General features: G+C 36.5%; 2 protein-coding genes across 3 annotated transcripts; both read right to left on the bottom strand.

The window, feature by feature from the left end:
- Positions 1-1670: 1670 nt before the first annotated feature.
- LOC109167812 (UDP-glycosyltransferase 92A1-like) lies at positions 1671-3346 on the bottom strand. The gene has a single exon (XM_019316889.1). It carries the CDS (start codon positions 3236-3238, stop codon positions 1736-1738), a length of 1503 nt encoding a protein of 500 aa, XP_019172434.1. The 5' UTR covers positions 3239-3346; the 3' UTR covers positions 1671-1735.
- A 2434-nt stretch (positions 3347-5780) lies between these two features.
- On the bottom strand, positions 5781-21331 carry LOC109167813 (protein VARIATION IN COMPOUND TRIGGERED ROOT growth response-like). 2 transcript variants are annotated; one of them, XM_019316890.1, is made up of 5 exons: positions 20683-21331; positions 9632-9858; positions 7614-7895; positions 6776-7480; positions 5781-6285 (listed from the first exon to the last, which is right to left on the bottom strand). In XM_019316890.1, the coding sequence occupies exons 1-5, from the start codon at positions 20846-20848 to the stop codon at positions 5827-5829; spliced, it is 1839 nt and encodes a 612-aa protein (XP_019172435.1). In that variant the 5' UTR covers positions 20849-21331; the 3' UTR covers positions 5781-5826. The 2 variants fall into 2 exon arrangements, 1 of the variants encoding a protein (XP_019172435.1); XR_002051912.1 differs by lacking the exon at positions 5781-6285 and adding an exon at positions 10414-11022 and having other exon boundaries at positions 7235-7480; positions 9632-10104; positions 20683-21298.
- Positions 21332-21781: the final 450 nt, after the last annotated feature.

The following is a 21781-nucleotide window of genomic DNA, read 5'->3' as shown; positions in this document are numbered from 1 at the left end:
TTGAAATCCATCTATCTCAATCTCATCTTCAGCATCCTCTGCCTCTGCAGCTTCTGAAGATATACAAGGTAGAAAATGATATCAAACATTAAGAGAATATACCATCTAAAGTGCAAATGAAACAAATAGAAAAACCAGTATAGGAAAAACATGGTTACTTAAAAATGCCCTCAAGCAATCTGTCAATAAGAAACAAACTCAGAAGTTGTAGTATGCCCGTTCACTGCACGGTTCATCGCCAACAAGAAAAATAACTAATTAATCTTTACTTATATATTCTATTTATCATTCAAAACAGTCCATGAATATAACTAATCACCTATGGTACGGTTCTTTGGTATTGCCCAGTCGAGGAGTAACACTGATAATTTGTTTACCGTCATATTTCAAATTTGCCGAGACTATAATCGAGAAGAATGCATGCCTCTTTTAGTAGCCAATGGGCTTATAAAGCAATTGGTCAAATGGCGGCAGTTCTATTGAGTTCAAGGCCTTAATATGAAACAATGGATTTGTGAGGATATGTACCCGCACTTAGCTTGATATTAGAGCATCCTTAGTAGTTTATTTCCGTTGCGATTTTTAGGAGTTTTTGTAAGTGTGCTTAGGAAAAAGTTAAAGATGTAGGTGAAAAAAAAAACAAATTATGACATTTAAAAAAAAACAGTAAAAAGTGGTTCAAAAGTCAGAGTGGCCGCCGGCTGACGGCCACTCTGACGTGTCCCAACAGGCGCGTGGGAAACACGTGCCCGCTGGGGCCGCAGTGCGTGCTGTTTTTTTTTTTTTTTTTTAAATTTATAACATGATTTCTTGTTTTGTATAAGGAAGTACCAAGCAAATAATCCCATTCCACATCTACAAAGAACCTCATTCAAATTTTTTCACCTGACATAAACTAAGAATTATCTCCTAGTAGGGATGCTCTTAGAGAACGAAGTGAGCTGAGCGAGCTGCAAACATTGGAAAGTACAAAAGCTATGTAAGGAGGGCAAAAGATTGAGTCTTGACACTTAAAATTTCATTTTGGCCAGTAGATATTTTGAGATAAAGATTGAAATTAATAGAAATGGCAAAGTGGCGGTGGAAAACGCAGTGAACGGGCAATTCAAGAGTGATTGCTGAGAGGAATCCGATTGGAGTGTCCGGCTAAGATGGCAATAGGGAGTGACAAGGCAGATTTGGGTTCGAGTCTGTTCTGCAAATTTGGAAAGAAATGTCGGCAAAGTAAGCTAGAATGTAGCCGTGATCTTTTTTGCACATATGCCACCACATTTTTTTTTCTTCTTTTAAATTAGTGTTTCTCATCCGTTAGATATGGACACGTGAACGGGGACGGATGTCTTGCGTTCTGAGTTTTCTCCCGGGTGCACCGTTCTCATTTGTGCTTTTAAGTGAAAATAGGTGCACTTGTAAGTGATTGTACTTACACGTTTTACTTGCAAAGGTACACCAACTACATGCATTTATAATACATTTACTTGCACCAGAGTTCGAATTATTTACGAAAATGTCACGATTCGTTGATATGGACACGTACAGTTATAAACGGTTCTTATTCCTCTCCTGAACGACCGTTCGCATTAGAGCGTCTCCAAATATATATATACACGAAATTAACAGATAATAATCAAAATTATATAAAATCTCTAACTATTAACCGATTCCAATTATATCTATTAAAAAATGTTACTTAAAGTTATTTTATTGTATTGATTCACTGATGTTCTAGGAAAGTCTACACATTTGTCCTACCTAGGATGGTAGTTACAAAATCATCCATAGCTCGAACAGAACTTCCTTTAGCTCCATCTTCTTTGAGAGCACTTCTAATCAACTCCTTAATCTGAACTGCTTTATTCTTCATCTCCTTTCCTTTCCCCTCTTTATCCAAAACTCTGTCAACAACACTCTTCACCTCTTCTCTACTGATGCTGCTTTGACTCCCTCTGCAAAGCTCTACGGAGACTCCCATTTCCTCCATTAACATCTTGGAATTGAATCCTTGCTCGGCTGCCAATGGCCACCCGATTAGCGGAATCCCCTGGCTCAAACTTTCCATCACAGAGTTCCATCCACAGTGGCTCAAGAATGCCCCTACTGATCTGTGGCACAAAATCTCCAGCTGTGGTGCCCAGGAATGGACTACTTTTCCCTGTTGATTCTTCCCCATTCTTTCCTCAAACCCCTCCGGCAGCCATTCGGGTCGGAATTCGCCTTTTATGTCGAAGCCTATAGGGGGCCTGATCACCCAGAGGAATGGTTTTTGGCTGTCTTCAAGCCCCAAGGCTAATGCCATCATCTGAGAAGCACTAATGGTGTTCTGGGATCCAAAGGAAATGTAAAGAACTGATCCCTCTGGGTGTTTATTCAACCATTCAATGCATTTTTCCGGTGAGAGTCCGGGTTCTCTTCCTGAATTTCTCCCAATCAAGCCTGAAACTGGAGAGGTTTTAAGCATCCCTGGTGGGAGAAGAGGCCCAATACACCAAACAGGAGATTTTGAGATGTTCCTGAGAACTTGGAACCCTGTGGGTTCAATTTCTTGAACTGTATTACATAACCACCCAAAGGAATTAGAAAGTGCAAGATTTTGCCTGAAGAACAACGACCATGAATCGCTCCCATTTCCAGCTCTCATGAAGGGGTGAAGCTGAGAAGTATGGAAGCGAGTTGACTCAGGAAAACCCGGCATGGCGAACTCACCGTCGTTTTCCTTGGCTGAGCGGTGGGGAAGATGAACCCAGAAGGATACATATGCGGCGTAGCCATAACACCCCCCAGTGCAGAAATTAACACTAACACTCCCAACCCACTCCGCAACTCTATTAGCCCATCCCATGAAAATATCAGAGATTATGCACACTGGGGGCTTCCCTTCTTCCGCAGTTATTTCAGAAACCAGATCGCGAAAAGGGGATTCAAGCGAAGTGGAGGCCGTGAAAAGCTGCCCGATGTCTTTCAAAGCCAAGGCCTCCGTGTTCTCCCCGTTGGGTGGTAACCCGTGGTCTGTGGGGTTGAAGGGGAGGGCTGCTAGGCGGATCCCAGAGCTCTGTTCTTCTAATCCTTGTGCAACAATGGCGGATCTGAGATACTGGAGATTGAGAGGGGTGGAGGCGATGGTGATGAGTTTGAAGGCGGCTGTTTCTTGGAATTTCCTCGCTAAAGCCAAGAAGGGTATCAAATGGCCCTGACCCATGAAGGGTAACATCACGATATGGTGTTGAGAGTTTGAAGCCATAGCTTTGATTCTATCACTGTGCAGATATGATTATATGATGAATAGTGAGTGAAAATATCATATATGGGTGAGAGCAGTGGAATAATTCATAATTCCTTTTAAGGAAATCTAGAATGCTATTAGATTTTTTCTTTATCTAAAAGAAAACATATTTGTGGAGTTTATCGTTTCACATTAAGACACAATATTTTATGTACTCCTACAATCTTTTTTCTTTAATCTGAAAAGAATCTTTGTAGTTCCATCATTTCACATTATCTATTACGGAGTATTTATTATTTATTATTTATATTTTATTTATTACTCCGTATAATTTTTATTTTAAATAATAATTATTATTACAAAATTATAATTTAAATAAAATAAAATATATAATATATAAATTGCCGAAGATAATATGTTAATATATACATTATACAAGAATAAGGGTGAGCGCCCTGATGCAAAACAACGTCGTTTCAGATTTATTTTTTTTTTTTTAAATTTCGTTACCCTGTGTTGGCGGTTAATTTTCTTTAAAAAAAATCTCAAGTTAAAAAATGTACATAATTTTATACTAAAATACACATAATTGTATACATGAATATACATAATTGTATAACAAAATACACATACTTTTTTTTAAAGATAATACATATAATCTAACATAATACATAATATACATAAACTTTTAACATAATAAACATCAACTCTTAACATAACACACATAAATTTCCTGTTTCGGATGTACATAATTGTATAAAAAAAGATGCACATGATTGTATAAAAAATGTACATAATTGTATAAACAAATACACATAATTTATAAACAAATACACATAACCGCGTCAACTCCCTACATAACTTACCAAAACGACATCGTTTTGGGAGGCGCGGAACGCACAGTGCTATGCGCGCCATGATGCAGGGTATAACGATCCACTTTTTTTTTCTTTTTTTTTTTTTTTAATTCAAGGGATCCAATTGTGCTTTTAAAATTGTAAGGAACATTAGTATATAACATGTATTATAAATTAGGCCCACCTTTTAATATTTGTAACAAGAGAAGGCTTGTATACGTATAATAATGAATTTAAGAGATTTTGGGCTTGTAATGGTTTTATCATACTTAGACTTTTTAAAATTGGTTTGGGCTTTTGTAAAATATTTATTTTCTTTATTAAAATATAAGTAGAGACTAGTTTAGGAAAATAAGTGTAATTGTTAGGTGTCACATATAATATAATTTTTCAAAATAGTTTTTCCAAAATAGAATAGGCACCAATACCATAACACACTCTACTTCAAAATAGTACTAGGTTCACACTTTTCGAAATAGTACAACTACCCCATAAATCACACTCATTTCCAAAATAAATATAAGTATGGAGGATTCAAAAACAACATTTTCCAATATTTCTCAATATCATTTCTAAGCATAACTTTCCAAATAATCATTATAGATAGGTATATAAGTCAAGTATGGAGGAATATATAGCTCATCACTTCTTATAAACATTTCCCAAACATAGTATATGGAGGAATTCATAACAACATATAGTTTACTCATCAAGTGCTCATCTCAAGATATAGATATTCTCAAGTAATCATTTCTAGCATAGACTTTCTCATAAGTCATTCTCAAAAACATATATGTCAATGATCATAGATAGGGAGGAATTCAAACCATATTTCTCAAATATCAATATATCATAATAAATAAGTGGATGTATCCCAATCATAATCAATCACACGTATGGAGGTATCAATCTCAATCTCAATATCACAATAGTGGGGCAGGGAGATCATCTTAGTGAGCCCTTAGTGAACAGTAATTCTCTAACGAACACACAACAACAACCTGCACTTTATCGCATGTGGAAACATGACGCATTACCTTAAGTGTGCACACCCCCTAATTGGGATTCCAAGCCCAACAGAGTAATAACTAGTCCTAGCAACTCAGGATGTTTTCTACCAGGTTATCCCTCAAATCAAGTATCCAGGATGTTTTCTAGCGGATACATCTCCAAAATAGGGTTGGAGTCCACAATCCACATTAGAATCCAACACAGAAAGAGATAAACCTCCAAAATAAGTACATTTTTATATCATTCCTCCAAGATAGTAATATTATTCTCTCAAAATCAAAACAGGTTTTCATAAATATTTCCATTTCCCGTAGGCTATTCAATTATAGTTTCTAAAACAACATAGGGTATAGTTTCTAAAGTTATTCTAACAATGTAGTGTATATCCTTTCAAAAAAAAAACAACAATGTAGTGTATATATGCATCGAGTTAATTTCTGAAGGAAAATAATATAATCAACACCTACTCACTATTTCATCATGACAAAATTACTTTGAATAGTGACTCGAACAGGTGGGCAAGCGCTTGTAATTAGAATTATACTCCGTAATATTCGTATGCAGTACGTAAATATAATGACAAAAAGAAGTTACAAAATCTGGAATTTTATTAACAAAATTTATGAAATAAAAAAAAAAAAAAAAAAAAAAAAAAGAGAGAGAGAGAGAACATTTTTGGATAACAAATTAGGTGGGCTTCAAAGGTTTCTCTTTTCTCTAGTGTTGGACCCAAGTTTATTAATTAAGGGGTAAAAATTGTAGGAAGCCATCTCTATCTCTATACAATGCTTCAACTCCTATTTTCTTCACCATACATTTTTCAACATCTTCCGTTTTGGGAATAATTTTGATGACTTCTCCTGTTTTTATATCTTTACACCAATGCCATGGGATGAAATGTAAAAAAGAAATATTTTCCCCTTCTAATAATTGGTCTTCTAATAATTCGATCCAATCAGGGCAGCCCGAGCAGAGTTTGAAACCATCCTTTTCAAGTGTGCAGTAATATGAACAATTACGTGACCAGAGTTTGAGCACCACCCAAATACAAATCCCAACGAATTCAAAATTAGATAATGTCCATCGGAAAGATATTGACGATCCATTTACCTGACATCTTATCCGACTCAAAGTTTCACTATCTGGAAGACTACATTGAAAACTAATAAAGAAATCCAACTTGGAACTTTTCAAAACCTGTATAAGAAAAACAGACAAGTGTGAGAAAAGTAAGAATTAATTGGATGAAGAGAAATGATTGGGGGTATTTGGTAAATAGATGTCAGTTAATTGAGTTAGTGAGTTTGACTAGTTGATATATTCTTCCCCAAACTGATTGTAGAAAGATGTTTGGTAAATTAACTATTAAGTGATAGTTGATTAAATGCAAAATGACTTTCTTAATATTAAAATCTAATTGAAAAAGCTGTTTTGAACAACTTTTTGAATTTTAATGTTATTTTAGCAATAAACTGTTACAAAAAACTAATTAATCAAACACTCATATTAACTGTTTAATCAAGTCAAACAGTTAATAGTGATCAAACAAGCTAAAATTGACTGATAGACTAACTACATTACCAAACAGGGTCATGATGTACCCTCATCTTATGTCTTACTCAGTAAAATTTTATTTTGAATTGTACATATCACAAATTGAAGAGAGAAGAGAGAAAAAAAGATGCACCTGCTCTATGATTTCTGAGAACTTGATATGGGGAACACCTCTTAATTTGATTCCCCATAAAAATTGAGTATTCTCACAACCTCGAATTTCCTTTAACTTTTTGCAACCCGTGAGATCCACATCTTTCAACATTTTTGGTAAGTTTACTTTTTCCAGCGACACACAATTATTAGCCCAGAGATATCGGAGATTTTGAGGAAGTTCTGGAAGCATCTTTAGGTTTTTGCAGCCCATTAAATTAATCTCCTTAAGGCTGGTAGGAAGTGTTGAAACTACTTCCAGGTTTTTGCAGTTCGCTAAACCAATATGGATAAGATTATGAGGAAATTCTTGGATTACTTTTAGATCATTGTTGGAGGGCAGGCTGCGAATATTGGTCCCATTCAATCTCAACCATCGTAGTGAGGTTAACTTTTCTGAATTTTCAAGCAGCTCTTTTATTTTTGATGAATAGCACACTGATGAAGATGGATCTTCTACTGATCTCAACTGCCAAAAGTTCTTTGGAATTTTCTTCAGCCTTTTACAATAACTCAAATTTAAATCAACTAGCATCCTTAAGTCTCCAATGGAAGAGTGCACCTTTTCCAAATTTGAGCATCCACAAAATGATACCATACGAAGATTTTGAGCACCACTAAAGTTCGGAGTCCTTGTGAGAAGTTCAGACCCGTCCAGATCCAAACACTCTAGATATCGAAAATACTATTTCAATAGATTCAACAAATAAAATACAAAAAAAAAAAGGTCAAAATTTTGAATTGTAAGGTATAATCTTAACTATTTGGTTTTGAGCAAAGAGTTATTAGATAGCTAAAATAAAATATTATCAAATTACCTTTAGTGGGGCTCGAAATTCTTTAATGCTGCTCTCCCGCATTTCTAACCTCACAAGCTTCTCAAAAAAATAACTTGATGGAATATATTTCAAAGGACACCAATTCCATTGCAAATATCTAAGTGCCTTGCGTGGTAGATGTTTAAAATTTCCTTCTAAGTGTACTCCATCAATTTGAAGAAATCTTAAATTTTTCATGCCTTTAAATGCTTTTGTATTGTATTTGCACTCTATATTTTCCATTGGAGAGTTTAATACAATCATTTCAATCTTTTTTACACCCTACACACAAAAACAAACTAATTAATAAAGAAACACATACACTATTTTGCTTAATAAATAAATAGCTATTTTAATTGAATGTAAAAATGTTGATAGAAGGATGTAAGTGAAATTGTGGTATATAATCAATATCGTTAGAAGAACACAAAATATAAATAATTAATAATGCTCCATAATAGTGACTAGTGAATTCGGTTGGTCACCAATAATAAGATGCTTTGGCTATGTTTGACATACACATTTAGCTGAAAAGTTAGTGATTAATAAATTAATTGATTGAAATTAAAGAGTGGTAAAATTAGTTCTTTAGTAAGTTGAAAATTTGAGATATTTGAATTTTGATTAATCAATGGTAGATGCTTTCAAAATTAATCAAGGGTAGATGATGTCTATTTTTTTTTTTAATTAATAAAGATAATAAAAAAGAAAAGTTAGAAATCAGTAGTTTATTTTGATCTTTATTAATTTACAAAACTGACATAGTTTGTCATTCATTAATCAAAATCCTATCTCAGTTTATCCTTCTATATTTTTTTTACACTTACCAACTTATTCAACAACTAATTTCACAAAATACTTTAATTTAAATCTGTTAACTTATTAGCTACTAAATTTTTAGCTTTCAACTTTCATCTAACTTTTCATCTAGATGTGCTAAACAGAGATAATCTTTCTGGTCTAATATGGCATTGCATATAATTGAATTTGCAGCAGCGCCTATCTTGCAATCTAGAATACATAAATATAATAGCATTATTTCTTTGTATAATATATAATCAATATAATCTAGAAATAATTTTTTTTAATTATATTGATTATTTCTATATATGAGACTTGAAAGAGCTGAAATATTAATACGTAGTTACAGTTGAAAATTAAAATATAGCAAGATTTGTAGATTTATACATTAGAAGAGCATGGAAAGTAAAACAAATTCAATGTCTTGTAACCTCATTAGAAATTATCAATAAATATAATTAACTTGTTGTAATATAATATATAGTTATATCCTTTTCAAACAAATATATATATATATATATATATATATATATATATATATATATATATATATATATATAGAGAGAGAGAGAGAGAGAGAGAGAGAGAGGCGAGTTCAGGTGCGGCAGTGTCTTACGGTGCGGCGATTTCTTACGGTGCGGCAACACCAATAGTTCAACAAATATGCACCATCAACGTTAGGAAAATACACCACACAAAACAGAGTAAACAGAGCCCTGCATCACCAAACACACACCATTAGGTGTGAGTAAAAACACCATACACTGTTCGGAAATACACCATTGGGGGTGGTGAGTTATATGGTGTATTTTTTTGAGTTTGTTGTGTATTTTGTGATGTTTTATTGCATTTCATTGTGGTGTGTTTTTATTACACTGTTGGTGCATATTGTTAACACTGTTGGTGTATTCTGGAATTTCGCCGCACCGCCACACGGTAAGAACCCGCCGCATATGAGCGCTCTTCTATATATATATATATATATATATATATATATATATATATATATATATATATAGTTATATTCACTAAATTGAATTGTTTTAGAAATGTTAGAAAAATGTATGACTCAAATGTAATTATACAAAAACCATACAAAACTGAGAGTAAAAGAATCTCTTCATTGTCATATAACAGCTTAAATACCAAGATTGACATAACCTATGGGCTATGCATAATAAGGAAGAGACAAATAAATTAACAGAATCATTACATACCTTGTGTCGTCCTGTAAGCACATCATTGATATCATTGTGACACCACAATCGGCTGAATTCACTTGAATTGTTGGGTGACTCTGAACGAATAATTTCTCTTCCCATATCACGAATTAAGCTATGCATGCTAATCCAGGGCCCATGACAATTTATCAGGCACTTATCCGCCAAGTCTCGAATTCCAATGGTTGAGAAATGCCCCAAGCTATCAATTTTTTCCTCGGAAACTTTATTGGAGAAACAAACAAGATCAAGAAAAAGAGATTTAATATCATTATCTCGAAGTCCATCATAACTGATCTTAAGTTTAGCTTGAACATCTTCATTAGGAATTTTCTTCAATTTCTCAAAGGTACTATTCCATTCTTCAATTGATTTATCAAAAAGATAAGCCCCTAACACTTTAAGAGCTAATGGAAGTCCCTCGCAATAAGTCACTATGCCATCTAAAATCTCAGCATAATCTTCTTTTGTTAACAAACAGGGCCGTATTTTAAATTTTGGTGGCCCTGTTCTGGTAAATAAATGTGGCCCTACCAAAATCACAATTTTTAAAATCAATACATGCAAGTTTCGAACCTTTGACCTCCAAGTTAAAATACAATAAATATACATTTTTACCATCTCTTCATAGAACCTTTTAAGTTTAATTGAAAACTCTTAATTTTTATTTCTAAACTAGCTAGGTAAAAATTAAATATTGGACCTATAAAATTTGGGGCCCCTCTAAAATTGGGGGCCCTGTGCGGTAGCCCAGCTTGCACAGCCTAAAATCCGGCCCTGTTAACAAACACCCTTTAAATGCATGTAGGCTAAAGAGCTGCAAAGACTCCTCGTAAACCAATGCCTTAGCTTCATAACGTTCATCCTCTTTCAATTCTTTCAGCAAATGAGCATCTCTGGTTGTTAAAATAAGTGTACTTCCTCTACCAAACCAATCTCGTTCTCCACATAATGCCTCAAATTGGTTTGTATGCTCCAAATTATCGAGGACAATGAGGCATTTTTTCGCTTGAAGCCATTGTTTAATTAATGTTTTTCCTTCATCAACACTGCTGACTTCAATCTTTCTTTTAAGAAGCTTACTAAGAAGTTCTTCTTGTAATGTTTTTATCTCTGAATTTCTTGAACTTATCTCAAGAAAAAGGCTCCCTTCAAAGTATCCAAAAAATTTGTTATACAGAGCTTTGGCAAGAGTGCTCTTTCCGATGCCACCCATACCATATATCCCAATCATGCAAACATTATCGTCATGTTTTCCATACTTGAATTGGAGCACGTGATCAACTCGAGATTCAATTCCAACTACATGCTTGGCAACAAAGATAGGCACCCGACTTACTACCAAATGGACCTCTTGAATGATTTCATCAATAAATTTTGACTCATACCTACAATATTTAGGTAGAAAATCATAACTAAACTTAAAATCTTGGTGTAACTATACTAACATCCAAACGCTAAATTAAACATGTCATTAATGTTGAATGACTATGCATCTTATTGAAATGAACATTTAATTCAATATAAGTAATAATCTCGCAAGTCTACAAATAATTAAAATTTAAATTGATTGCACCATGGGACACGGTGGACATTTTATTGGAAAAGTCTTGACCCAAAGAGGTGGTGAAGGAAGGAGGTTGGCCCAGTCTTGTTGGGCTAGGAAGACAAGTGTCATGGTGGCCCAAAGCAGGGAGGGTGGAGAAGCATGGTAGCTTAAAAAATTCATCGGGAAGAACCGTGGCTGGTGAAGGTAGAAGCGCACTAGTACCATGGCTTGAGGTGAAGAATAAAATAATTGAGCGATGTTGCCAATGGGTATCAACTTGCGACTTCCACAAGGCAACACAAGAACCGACCTACCAAGCCACTACATTCTTTGTATACAAAAGCGTGGCAGCGCATACTTGTCCTAATTTTGGCATTGGCAGCATAGTAGGAAGACCAGAGCCAGCACTTCACCAGTGATAAGGCTAACCAATCTTCTCCAACCACAACATGACCAGCAGGGCTGGTGTTCCGCAAAGCACTGAATGGCACCCCCACCAGAGGTATGTACATACGCACGCGGTAAGGAATTGATGGTGATCAGCCATGCTGAATGGCGCATGACTGGCGAGGTAAACTTATCGAACTTCCCAAGACATGGCATGACTAGCGGGGGCTAATCCCCCCCCCCCCTCCCTGACGCACCACCAGTGCCCCTACTGACAAGGGTGTGGGCATGCGTAAGTGGAAAGGAGGTGAGAGAAAGGGGTGAGCATGGTGGCAGTCAAGAATGGCCCTTGCTGGCCGGCATGGTGAGCCTATACTACCTGCAGATTTCCCGGGCTATGGCGTTGCCAGAGGGGGTCGATCGCTCTTGTCGGCCGGGCCACAGAGGCAGCTTAGCATGAGGATGTATGGCAGAGGGGTAAGGGGGTAAAGAAAGTGGGTGAGAAGTTGGAGACGTGGGTTAAGACATGAAGCATGGCATAGACACGTGGGTAGTAAAGCTTGAATAGCAAATGTGGTTCTGACACTAATCACGGCATGAATGGTTCTTCTACAGTAGAAAAAGGGTGTGCCCTGCCTCCTTTGGGATATTCTGGTCCGAGCTTGACAATACTCGTAGTCCAATAGCCTCTTGTCTGTAATCTCAACCCACTCACCTAGGTTCGATACTTAGTTGCGGCATTATTGTTTATAGTCCACTATTTGGGTTATAGCTTGTATTATTTATTTAGTAGTTGGGTCACAGTTTTGGGCTAGTAGCTCGGGCTTTGTACATACCATTTTGGGCCTAGCGCCCCGAGCAATAAAACTTTTATTTTCCTATACCATTCTATACTTTCATACTTGGTTTATGGTGGACTCGGTGCCGACAAAACCATTATTAGCGCCGTTTGGGGATTGCTACAAGAAGTACATGTTCCTATTTTCTACCCATTTTACCCTTTCCCTTTACGCAATCAAACTCGAGATACGATGAAATAGCCAAGTCATGAAACGAACGTTCTCTGGATACGCAAAAATGCCTTAGTTGGCAAAGCGAGGCTCGGCCCAATTCACGAGGGTTAGTTCCCCACCCGTAGGACACGGGAAGTCTAACAAACACCTTCGACCAACTAGGGTCTCTCGGGGTTGGACTTAACGTCCAACCTTTAGCCCATGAGATAGCTAAACATAATTGGAAACTGGGCTGCCGTAGTGGGAGGCGCACCCCAGCCCTGTGACAACCCAAAATTTAATTTTATAAATTCAATTTTAAGAAATTCCAAAATAGCCATTTTCACTCCATTAAAAATTTTTGAGATAAATTGGTGTTTGAATAAATTATTTTGAGTTACATTTTGAATTAATTCAACACCGAAACTTATTGTAATTCCAAAATCCTAAAATTTTTGGGTACTTCGTGTACCAAGTTTTAAATTGAGAAACCAATCTGAGTGAGACCGGGAGAAACCTGAACCAAGTGTTTGTTTAGAAATCATCTTTGGAAAAATCTATTTTGACCCCCAAACTATTTAAAAGTCAACTTTCTAGACTGTGGTTCATGAAGCTTGGTGAACCACATTCCTCAAAAACCTCTCACTGATTCATCTTTTGGCCAAGCAAATTACTCATTTGCCCTCAACCAATCATTGGTGTTTCTCATAGGGTTTTGGACACTATATAACACCACTTTTGCTTTGTGTTTTTCCTGATCTCCTCCCTTACCTCTCCACTCTTGACCTCTGTTGAAAGAAAGAAGCAAACACAGTAAGTTTTAGCATTCATCTCCTCCATTCATTTTCCATCCTAAGGTCTTCTTCTCTCTTAGCTTTCAATCTTTGAGGTTTGTTTAGGCTTGGCTTGTGATGTTGTTTGAGGTGTCTAGGTGATGATGGAGTGGTGTATGAGAAGAGTAGATGCTGAGATTCACACAAGGAAGAAGAACAAGAAGAAGATGCAACAAAGGTATAACCCCATGAACTCTCACTTTAGATTTTTGGCTCTGTGAAGCCTTGTTTCTTGAGTATAAATGATATATTTTTGTTGTGTTTGAGCTAGGAAGTGATCTATTACTTGTCTATGATGTGTTGATAATGTTTTGGATGTGTTGAAATTGCTTGAAATTGAATTGCAGATGAAATGGATAATCTGGTGCACAGACAGTGTGCACCAAATAAATGTAACGGCCTTAGCCAACAGCCCATCAAGGGGACTGCTGGCTAGAGCCGTGGCCAACTGGGCCTAGGGCACGGCCCTAGGAGAGGGTCGTTGCCTAGGCCAGACATTGTGGCGGCTTGAGGGGGGGCGGGCCATGAGGAGCCCCGTCCCCTGGTCCCTGAGTTGATTCTGTGCAGTGGCCAGGCCTTTGTGGCTCAGCTATTTGTCGTTTCGGGCCAGGTGTCACGGGCCCTTGTGGCTCGGTACCTCGGGATCGTCTTGACGCACGTTTTGGTTTTGATTTCGTTGAATTTGAATTAGAAATGAGCATGTTATAGTGGATTTAGAGATGAAATTGCTTCACAGTAGTATTGTTTGAGTTCACTGTTTTTTGGGAATTTCTTAGTTTTACCTTCCTGATGTTATTTGAGTACTTGAATAGAGAAACATGAACACTTTGTGAATGAAATATGTTAGAGAAGCATGACTAGAATGTGTTTTACGTTCAATGGAAATTATAGTATCTTATTATTGTGAAAGTATACAGAGTTTGATATGTTGCAAACCAAGCATGATTGTGTGTTCTTGAGAGACCATTGTGAATATATAGATTTGAAGCATGTTGTACAGTAAATTGCATTCTAAGCATATCATGTTTTAAAAGTGCATAAGTGGCCAACGTGAGCCTAAGTATTATCTTCCAAAACTCATGAGCATGCGGAAAGTCTTTATCTTGTTGCATTGAGAAGTTGTTGAGATGTGACATGTATAAGTTTGGTGCATGAGAGAGATATATATATTATCTATATCAGTGAGGTTTTGGAGGACCCGTTGGGACTATGTCCTTTCAGAGTAAAAGAGAAAGTAACGGACATTGCGATCCGACAGATTTATCATGTAACGCGGCGTATTCCCACGTTACGAGGTTGGAGACTTCCCGCCAGGCTTGGAATCCTGGTTGGGGGTGTGCACACTAAAAGTATGATACTTGATTCCACAGAGTATGAGTATTGGAAACACGAGATTGGTTCTGTGGGCGAGTTGAGTATGTGGCCGGCTAGATTGCCGAGCCGGTTAGGTCCATTCACGATTCGTGAAGACCTACCTCCCCACGAGTTAGAGGTTCCGTAGTTACGGATGTGGCGGATGCACAAGATTGCACCGTACGCTAGGGCTTCGCTGCGGCGGAGTACCTGCCTCGCACAAGAAGAGTAATGAGAAGTATGAGAAAGTTTGAGCAAAGAAAGATATCGAGTCAATAGACTCAAGAGAAAGAAAGTGAGTCTTCGTGACTCTAAGAAACCTCCACAGAAAAGTATTCTATTTTTACAAACGAGTGTATAAGAATACTTATAGTATTGCACGAGATTGCATAATGAGAATGTTTGCACGAGATTGCATTTGAGTATAGTATTGCACTAGTTTGCATAAGAGAATGACTAATTGAGATTGTATATTGAGCATGATTGCTTTAGTTGCATTTTGATTTCTTATTTATCTAGTCTGCATGATGAGAACTTGAAAGCATGAAGATAATTTCGTATTGGTTGTTAGTATGAGAATGATTGATAGCATGAGTTCGTCATGATGAGATTTGTTATGGGAAATATGTGTTGGAGTACTTATGTTGATGAGTTTTATATAGTTGAAGCATGCATGTTGATATTATAGGTTGCAAGCATATAGAAAATCTATGATGTATCTAAAGTGGTCTAACTGTTGAGATTGTTTGATTAAGTTTGTGATCAAATGTTTTTCCAAAGTATATACTGTAATACTTTACAGGATTGAGTGTGGTTATACTTAGCTTCGTGCTAACGGGTGTTTTCCTACTTGTCTACTTGTTGTTTTGCAAAGCCCCTTTCAGGTGGGCCTAGCATTTGAGAGATGATCGAGTTAGACTAGCTTAGTAGATCTAGTAGTCTAAACTCTTATTATTTATTATGATGTTTATTTGATGGATTGTAGACTTATGCTATGTATGTTTAATGATAGACATCGGGGTGTTTTTCCCCAAGTGACTTTAATTTAAGCAATTTAAATGTTAGTTTGACTTAATGATTTAGTTCAATCCTTAGCCTGTGCAATCAACATGGAGAAGTGATTGTGGCGGTGACATTCCCACTAGTTTATTATTTAAGTCATTTATCCGCTGCTTAGTTTATATTAATTTTGGTTTTAGAGTTGTAATTAAGATTAAGAAAAGTGGGGCGTTACAAGCCCGGTCGAGCAAAAGGTCGTTATCCCGAACACTCAAGCAAACCCTCTTCCCACAGGCTCAACACTTCGCAGGCTAGGAAGAGGGCACCACTAGGGACATGGCCCTAGCATAGAGAGCCTGACCCGTGGATAGGGGAAAGATGAGTGGATCCTCGAGGGAGGAGTCGGAGCCCACCCTCGAGGAAGTGATGGGCTAAAGTATTGATGTGGCCGACCATTAGGAGACCGCAAGTTGTCAATGTGCACTGCGAGACTCAGATAGCCCTTCTTGAGGGATGGGTTGACGAGACTAATTCTAAAATTGAGTTGATTCGGTGGAAGGAACGAGGTAATTTATCGGCAATCCCGAAAATATCACACTGCCCTTCACACCGAGGATTATGAGAGAACCCCTCCCTGTTAATTTCAAACCACCTAGCATCTAATGGTTCGACAGTCGACAAGGTAGGGGACACCTAGGAACATATCTTGACCTACCAACCCACTATGATGCTAATGAGATCCATAGAGGTAATTGTGTAGGCCTTTCTTTTCAACCCTAAGAAGGTCAGCCCAAAAATAGTTCACGAACTTAATAGGGAGATCTATCGAATCTTTGCATGACTTGGGGGGGGGGGGATGGGTTTTAGGCATCTCCACCTATATAGCATTGCATTGTTGGCTAAGTAGGGTTGATGTTTTCTCACTTTGCCAAATTCACTTGTGGCCAAGGTGTATAAGCTCGATACTTTGCTAAGTTATCCTTCCTTGATGCCAAATTGGGAAGTAACCCAAGCTATCGCTGGAACAGCGTGCTAGCTGCATGGACATAAATAAACTCCTTAGTGACCTATGGCAAGTTAGGGGAGGTGCAAGCTCAGCGTACGCAGTATGGTTTTAGCCAGTGGTTTAAAGTCTATGGGTTAAAGGCTCCGCCGAAGCTTCGTGTTTTCCTATGGCGTCTGGCTTAAACTGTGCTACCTACTAGGCTATCTTTGAGAGAGAAGAGGGTTGAGACGGAGCCTGAATGTCTGGTATGTTTGGAGGATGGAGAGGATATGTTGCATATTTTTCTACAATGTTGTCTGAGTAGGCCAGTTTGGGAGGGTTTTGAGGGGGTTGATGAGATTAATGTAGTGGATTGCTTTAAGGTGTGGTTCTAGAACATCTTCAAATATGTGTGGGAGTGGTTTATGATGCTGTCAATGTTAGAATTTTTGCTCAGGCACAACTCTAAAATTGGATGGCTTTTATGGAAACCCATGTGGGAGGTGGTGCCGCCGGCTCTGTTCATCAGTCGTTGAGGGAACTTGCTAACTGTGTGAGGTGTCAGGTAGATGCTGCGCTTTTCCCAGAGCTTGACAAAGTTGGGTTTGGGGCAGTGTTGTTTGACCAAAAAGGAAATTATGTAGCAGGATGCAGCGATCCTATATCATGTCCTCAGGATGTGTTCTTCGCCGAGACAATAGTGTGTAAAGAGGCCCTATCATGGCTAAAGAATTGGGGGTTGTTGCAGTTCACCTTGAGAGCGATTTCTTGAATGTCTGCCAGGCGCTCTAGAGCTGAAGGGTGGATCTTAAATACACCAGGTCTTTTATAAATTAGTGCTTAACTATTATTAGTGCCATGATGTCACTTAGAGCTTTTCATATCTCTAGAACCGTCAATATGATTGCTCACTCTCTGGCCAGAGCATCTTGCTCACTAGATGGTCGGGAAGTGTGGGAGGCAGATTTTCCTCATTGTATTTGTGACTTGTTTTGCAATAATATTTTACTTTGATGATTGTTTTCAAAAAAAAAAAATCATTCTTTTAAAAGAAATTATATATATATATATATATATATATATATATATATATATATATATATATATATATATATATATATATATATAGCTGTGTTCAGGTGCGAAGAAATGAGAATGCATGTCATCCATCCACGTGTTCAGATCTAATGGATGAAAAACACTGATTTAAAAAAAAATGAGGTGATATTTTCGTAAATAATTGAACATCGAAGTGCAAGTAACATGTATCCCAAGTGCAAGTAGCAGTTTCATATAGTGCATGTAAATTGTATTACAGGTGCAAGTAAAATTTACACTGAGCATCAATATTAAGTGCACCAAACATTATAACTAGGTACACCTAATGTTATAAGTAGTTACACCTAGGTGCACGAATGTTAACAATGTAAAATTACTTGCACATCTAAGTGATTTTACTTGCACTTTTTACTTGCAAAAGTGCACCAGCTACTTGCACTTAGGGCATCCTCAATAGTTGGGGATTTTACCCCAAATTTTTGTGGACCCCAACATCCACCTCATCATCCACTATCTCACTCAATCACAAAATCTCTTCTTCCCATTAGTTTTAAAATTTTCACAACTTTTTATGGACCCACCATTTTATCTCCCTATTTTAATTATTTCTTTATTTATTATCATTCTAAAAATTATAATTATAAATTTGATAAAAATATTATTAACAATTATAAATTTAATAATATTATTATTGATGATAAAAAATTTTAATTTAATTAATAAATATAAATTTAATAACAATAATAACTTAAAATTAAATAAAATAAAATTAATAACTAAAAAATAAAAACAAAAATATTAACAAGTTAAATTAAAAATTAAAAACTAAAAAAAAATTAAAAAAAAAAAAAAAAAAAAAAAAACACAAAAGCTGGCCGTTGCAAATGCAACGGCCAGCAAAATAAAACAAAAAGACTTCAATTGAGAGTGGCGGCCACTCTCAAATCTCAATGGCCCAAGCGGGCCACTAGACAACCCTTTTTTTTTTTTTAATTCTGACACATGGCTGACAAAATGGGGGGTGTTGTAGGAGAAAATTTTCTCCAAAATGCAACACCCCCATTTGTTAAAAGTTTGTTAGACAAGATTTTATTATTCCAAAATTTAGTAAAATCCCCCTATTGGGGATGCCCTTATGACACATTTACTTGCACCAAAGTTCGAGTTATTTACGAAAATGTAACCGTGTCGTTTTTTAAAAATTACATCTGATTTGTTGATCTGGATACGTGGACGGAGCTGAATGGTTCTCACTTCTCTCCTGGGCGGGCAGTTCGTTGATATATATATATATATATATATATATATATATATATATATATATATATATATATATATATATATATATATATATATATATATATATATATATATATATATATATATATATATATATATATATATATGGATGCACTCAGGTGCGAATAAGTGCCCAGGAAGGAAATGCGAACGAATCAGCGCACGACATGTGTCCAGATCTAATAAATTAAAAAAAAAACACGGTGGCATTTTCGTAAATAATTGAACATCGAAGTGCAAGTAAAATCACTTACAAGTGCACCTACTTTCACCTATAAGTGCATGTAATTTTGCCTTGTTAGCATTCACTTTCCGCAAACATTCATGCACCTGGGTGTGTTTATAACTATAGGTGCAACTATTTATAATTATAGGTGCAACTACTTATAACTATAGATGCACCTACTTTCACCTATAAGTGCATGTAATTTTTCCTTGTTCACATTCATTGATCTGAGTTCAGCGGGTAGTAATACCCCTGAAAACCACTCGCAAACATTCATACACCTAGGTGCAACTACTTATAACTATGTGTGCAACTAGTTAGAACTATAGATGCAACTACTTAGAACTATAGGTGCAACTACGTATTGATGCTCAGAGTAAATTTTTACTTGCACCTATAATACATTTTACATGCGCTTGTAATACATTTTACTTGCACTTCGATGTTCAATTATTTACGAAAATGCCACCGCATTTTTTAAAAAAATCAGTGTTTCTCATCCATTAGATCTGGACACGTGGATGGACAGAATCGATTCTTATTTCGTGCCTGGGCGGAGCATTCGCACCTGAGTGCGATTCTATATATATATATATATATATATATATATATATATATATATATATATATATATATATATATATATATATATATATATATATATATATATATATATATATATCAACGAGCTGCCCGCCCGAAGAGAAGTGAGAACCATTCAACGTTGTCCACATGTCCAGATCCAAGGGATGAGAAACACTGATTTTGTTTAAAAACGCGGTGACATTTTCATAAATAATTGAACATCGACGTGCAAGTAAAATGTATTACAAGTGCAAGTAGCAGTTTCATATAGTGCACCTCAGTGTATGTAAAATGTATTATAAGTGCAGGTAAAATGTATTACAGGTGCAAGTAAAATTTACACTGAGCATCAAAACTATGTGCACCTATAGTTATAAGTAGTTGTACCTAGGTGCATGAATGTTAATAAGGTAAAATTACATGCACTTGTAAGTGAATGTAGGTGTACTTGTAAGAGATTTTACTTGCACTTTTTACTTGCAAAGGTACACTAGCTACTTGAACTTATAATACATTTGCATTCACCAAAGTTCGAGTTATTTACAAAAATGTCATCGCGTCGTTTTTTTAAAATTACATGTAATTCATCGGGACACGTGAACCACGCTGAATGGTTCTCATTTCTCTCATGGGCGGCAACTCACATGGGAGTGTGCCCATATATATATATATATATATATATATATATTATATATATATATATATATATATATATATATATATATATAATAATAATAATAATAATAATAATAATTCAACCAGAATAATAAAAGAGCAATACCCATTAGCAGTGCCTTGCAAATCCCATCCTGACATATTTGCAACTTTAGTGAGTGCATCTCTCCATTTTTGTACCTTATCACTTCCCCCAAAACGTTCTTCATGATTTGCCAAGGCCATGTTGTACCTTTCACTTTGAATACGCACATCGGAAGGCTTAACGTCATAAAAAATAGGAAAGACTAATTGTTTTCCCTTCTCCTTGCACTCGAGGATTTGAACCAGTTCGTCAAGGCACCACCTAGACAAAGCATATTTTTTCGAGAAGACTATAATAGAGATTCTTGAACTTTGGATTGCTCTCATGAGTTCAAGCGCTAGAGATTCGCCCTTTCTGAGCTCCTCTTTGTCTCTGTATGTTCGAATACCTGCATTACATAATGCAGAATAAAGATGATCAGTAAATGTTTTGCGTGTGTCTTCACCTCTGAAGCTCAAGAACACATCGTATTCCCAAGCGAAAGGTTCAAGGTTGATTGTGGAGCTGGACATAGACAGACTTAGGAAGTGAGCAAAAGGAAATCTATAAAAGATGAGTGGTGAAGAGAGAAGAAGCTACTTAGTGTGTGGTGGGCAGCAACTGATCGAATTTATAGATGTAAAAGTACGAAAGAAAGCTCAAGGGGAAAGAGGAAATAAAATAAGTATGACTTAAAAGATGGGAAATTTCGTAGCTGTTGCGCATGTAATCTTAGCCAACCGCATTCGAAAGAAAATAAGTATGATGCCCGTATGGGCAACTCAACTGGTCATTAGAGGTGAAAGTTAGAAAAAATGATTAAGATCGAGTCTCATCCGTGACAGTGTGGGAGCAACCTCTCAAAATGTGGGGCATGTGAACATTCTAGTTACATTGAGTATCAATGCGGTGTGGGTACAAGTCTCTGGATGGTCCTCTGATTCTTCAATTGATGTCTTGAACACTCCACTATTGAAGGGCATGCGGGTTTCAAGTGGCTTGATCTTCAAATAAGGGCTTGTATATATACCTTGTTCTTCTTGAAGGGCCTCCGGGTTCAAATGGCTTGATCTTCAATAGAGGTTTGGATCAACATATGGATGAGGATGGGCTTTTACTTTCAGGATCACATTTTTAGTGT

The sequence above is a fragment of the Ipomoea nil genome, unplaced genomic scaffold (assembly GCF_001879475.1).
Source record: "Ipomoea nil cultivar Tokyo-kokei standard unplaced genomic scaffold, Asagao_1.1 scaffold3170, whole genome shotgun sequence".
NCBI classification, from domain to species: Eukaryota; Viridiplantae; Streptophyta; class Magnoliopsida; order Solanales; family Convolvulaceae; genus Ipomoea; species Ipomoea nil.
The sequence above is the reverse complement of the archived record's forward strand: the minus strand, read 5'-3'. Positions and strand labels throughout refer to the sequence as shown.

Bases quoted from the DNA above. Each gene is read 5' to 3' on its own strand.
- LOC109167812 (XM_019316889.1), bottom strand. From the start codon at position 3,238: ATGGCTTCAAACTCTCAACACCATATCGTGATGTTACCCTTCATGGGT.
- LOC109167813 (XM_019316890.1), bottom strand. From the start codon at position 20,848: ATGACGTTAAGCCTTCCGATGTGCGTATTCAAAGTGAAAGGTACAACA. The intron at 9,859-20,682 runs GTATTGCTCTTT...TCTCCAATAAAG, and splicing joins TTGCAAGGCACTGCTAATGG to TTTCCGAGGAAAAAATTGAT. The intron at 7,896-9,631 runs GTATGTAATGAT...TTTTGTGTGTAG, and splicing joins TGCTTACAGGACGACACAAG to GGTGTAAAAAAGATTGAAAT.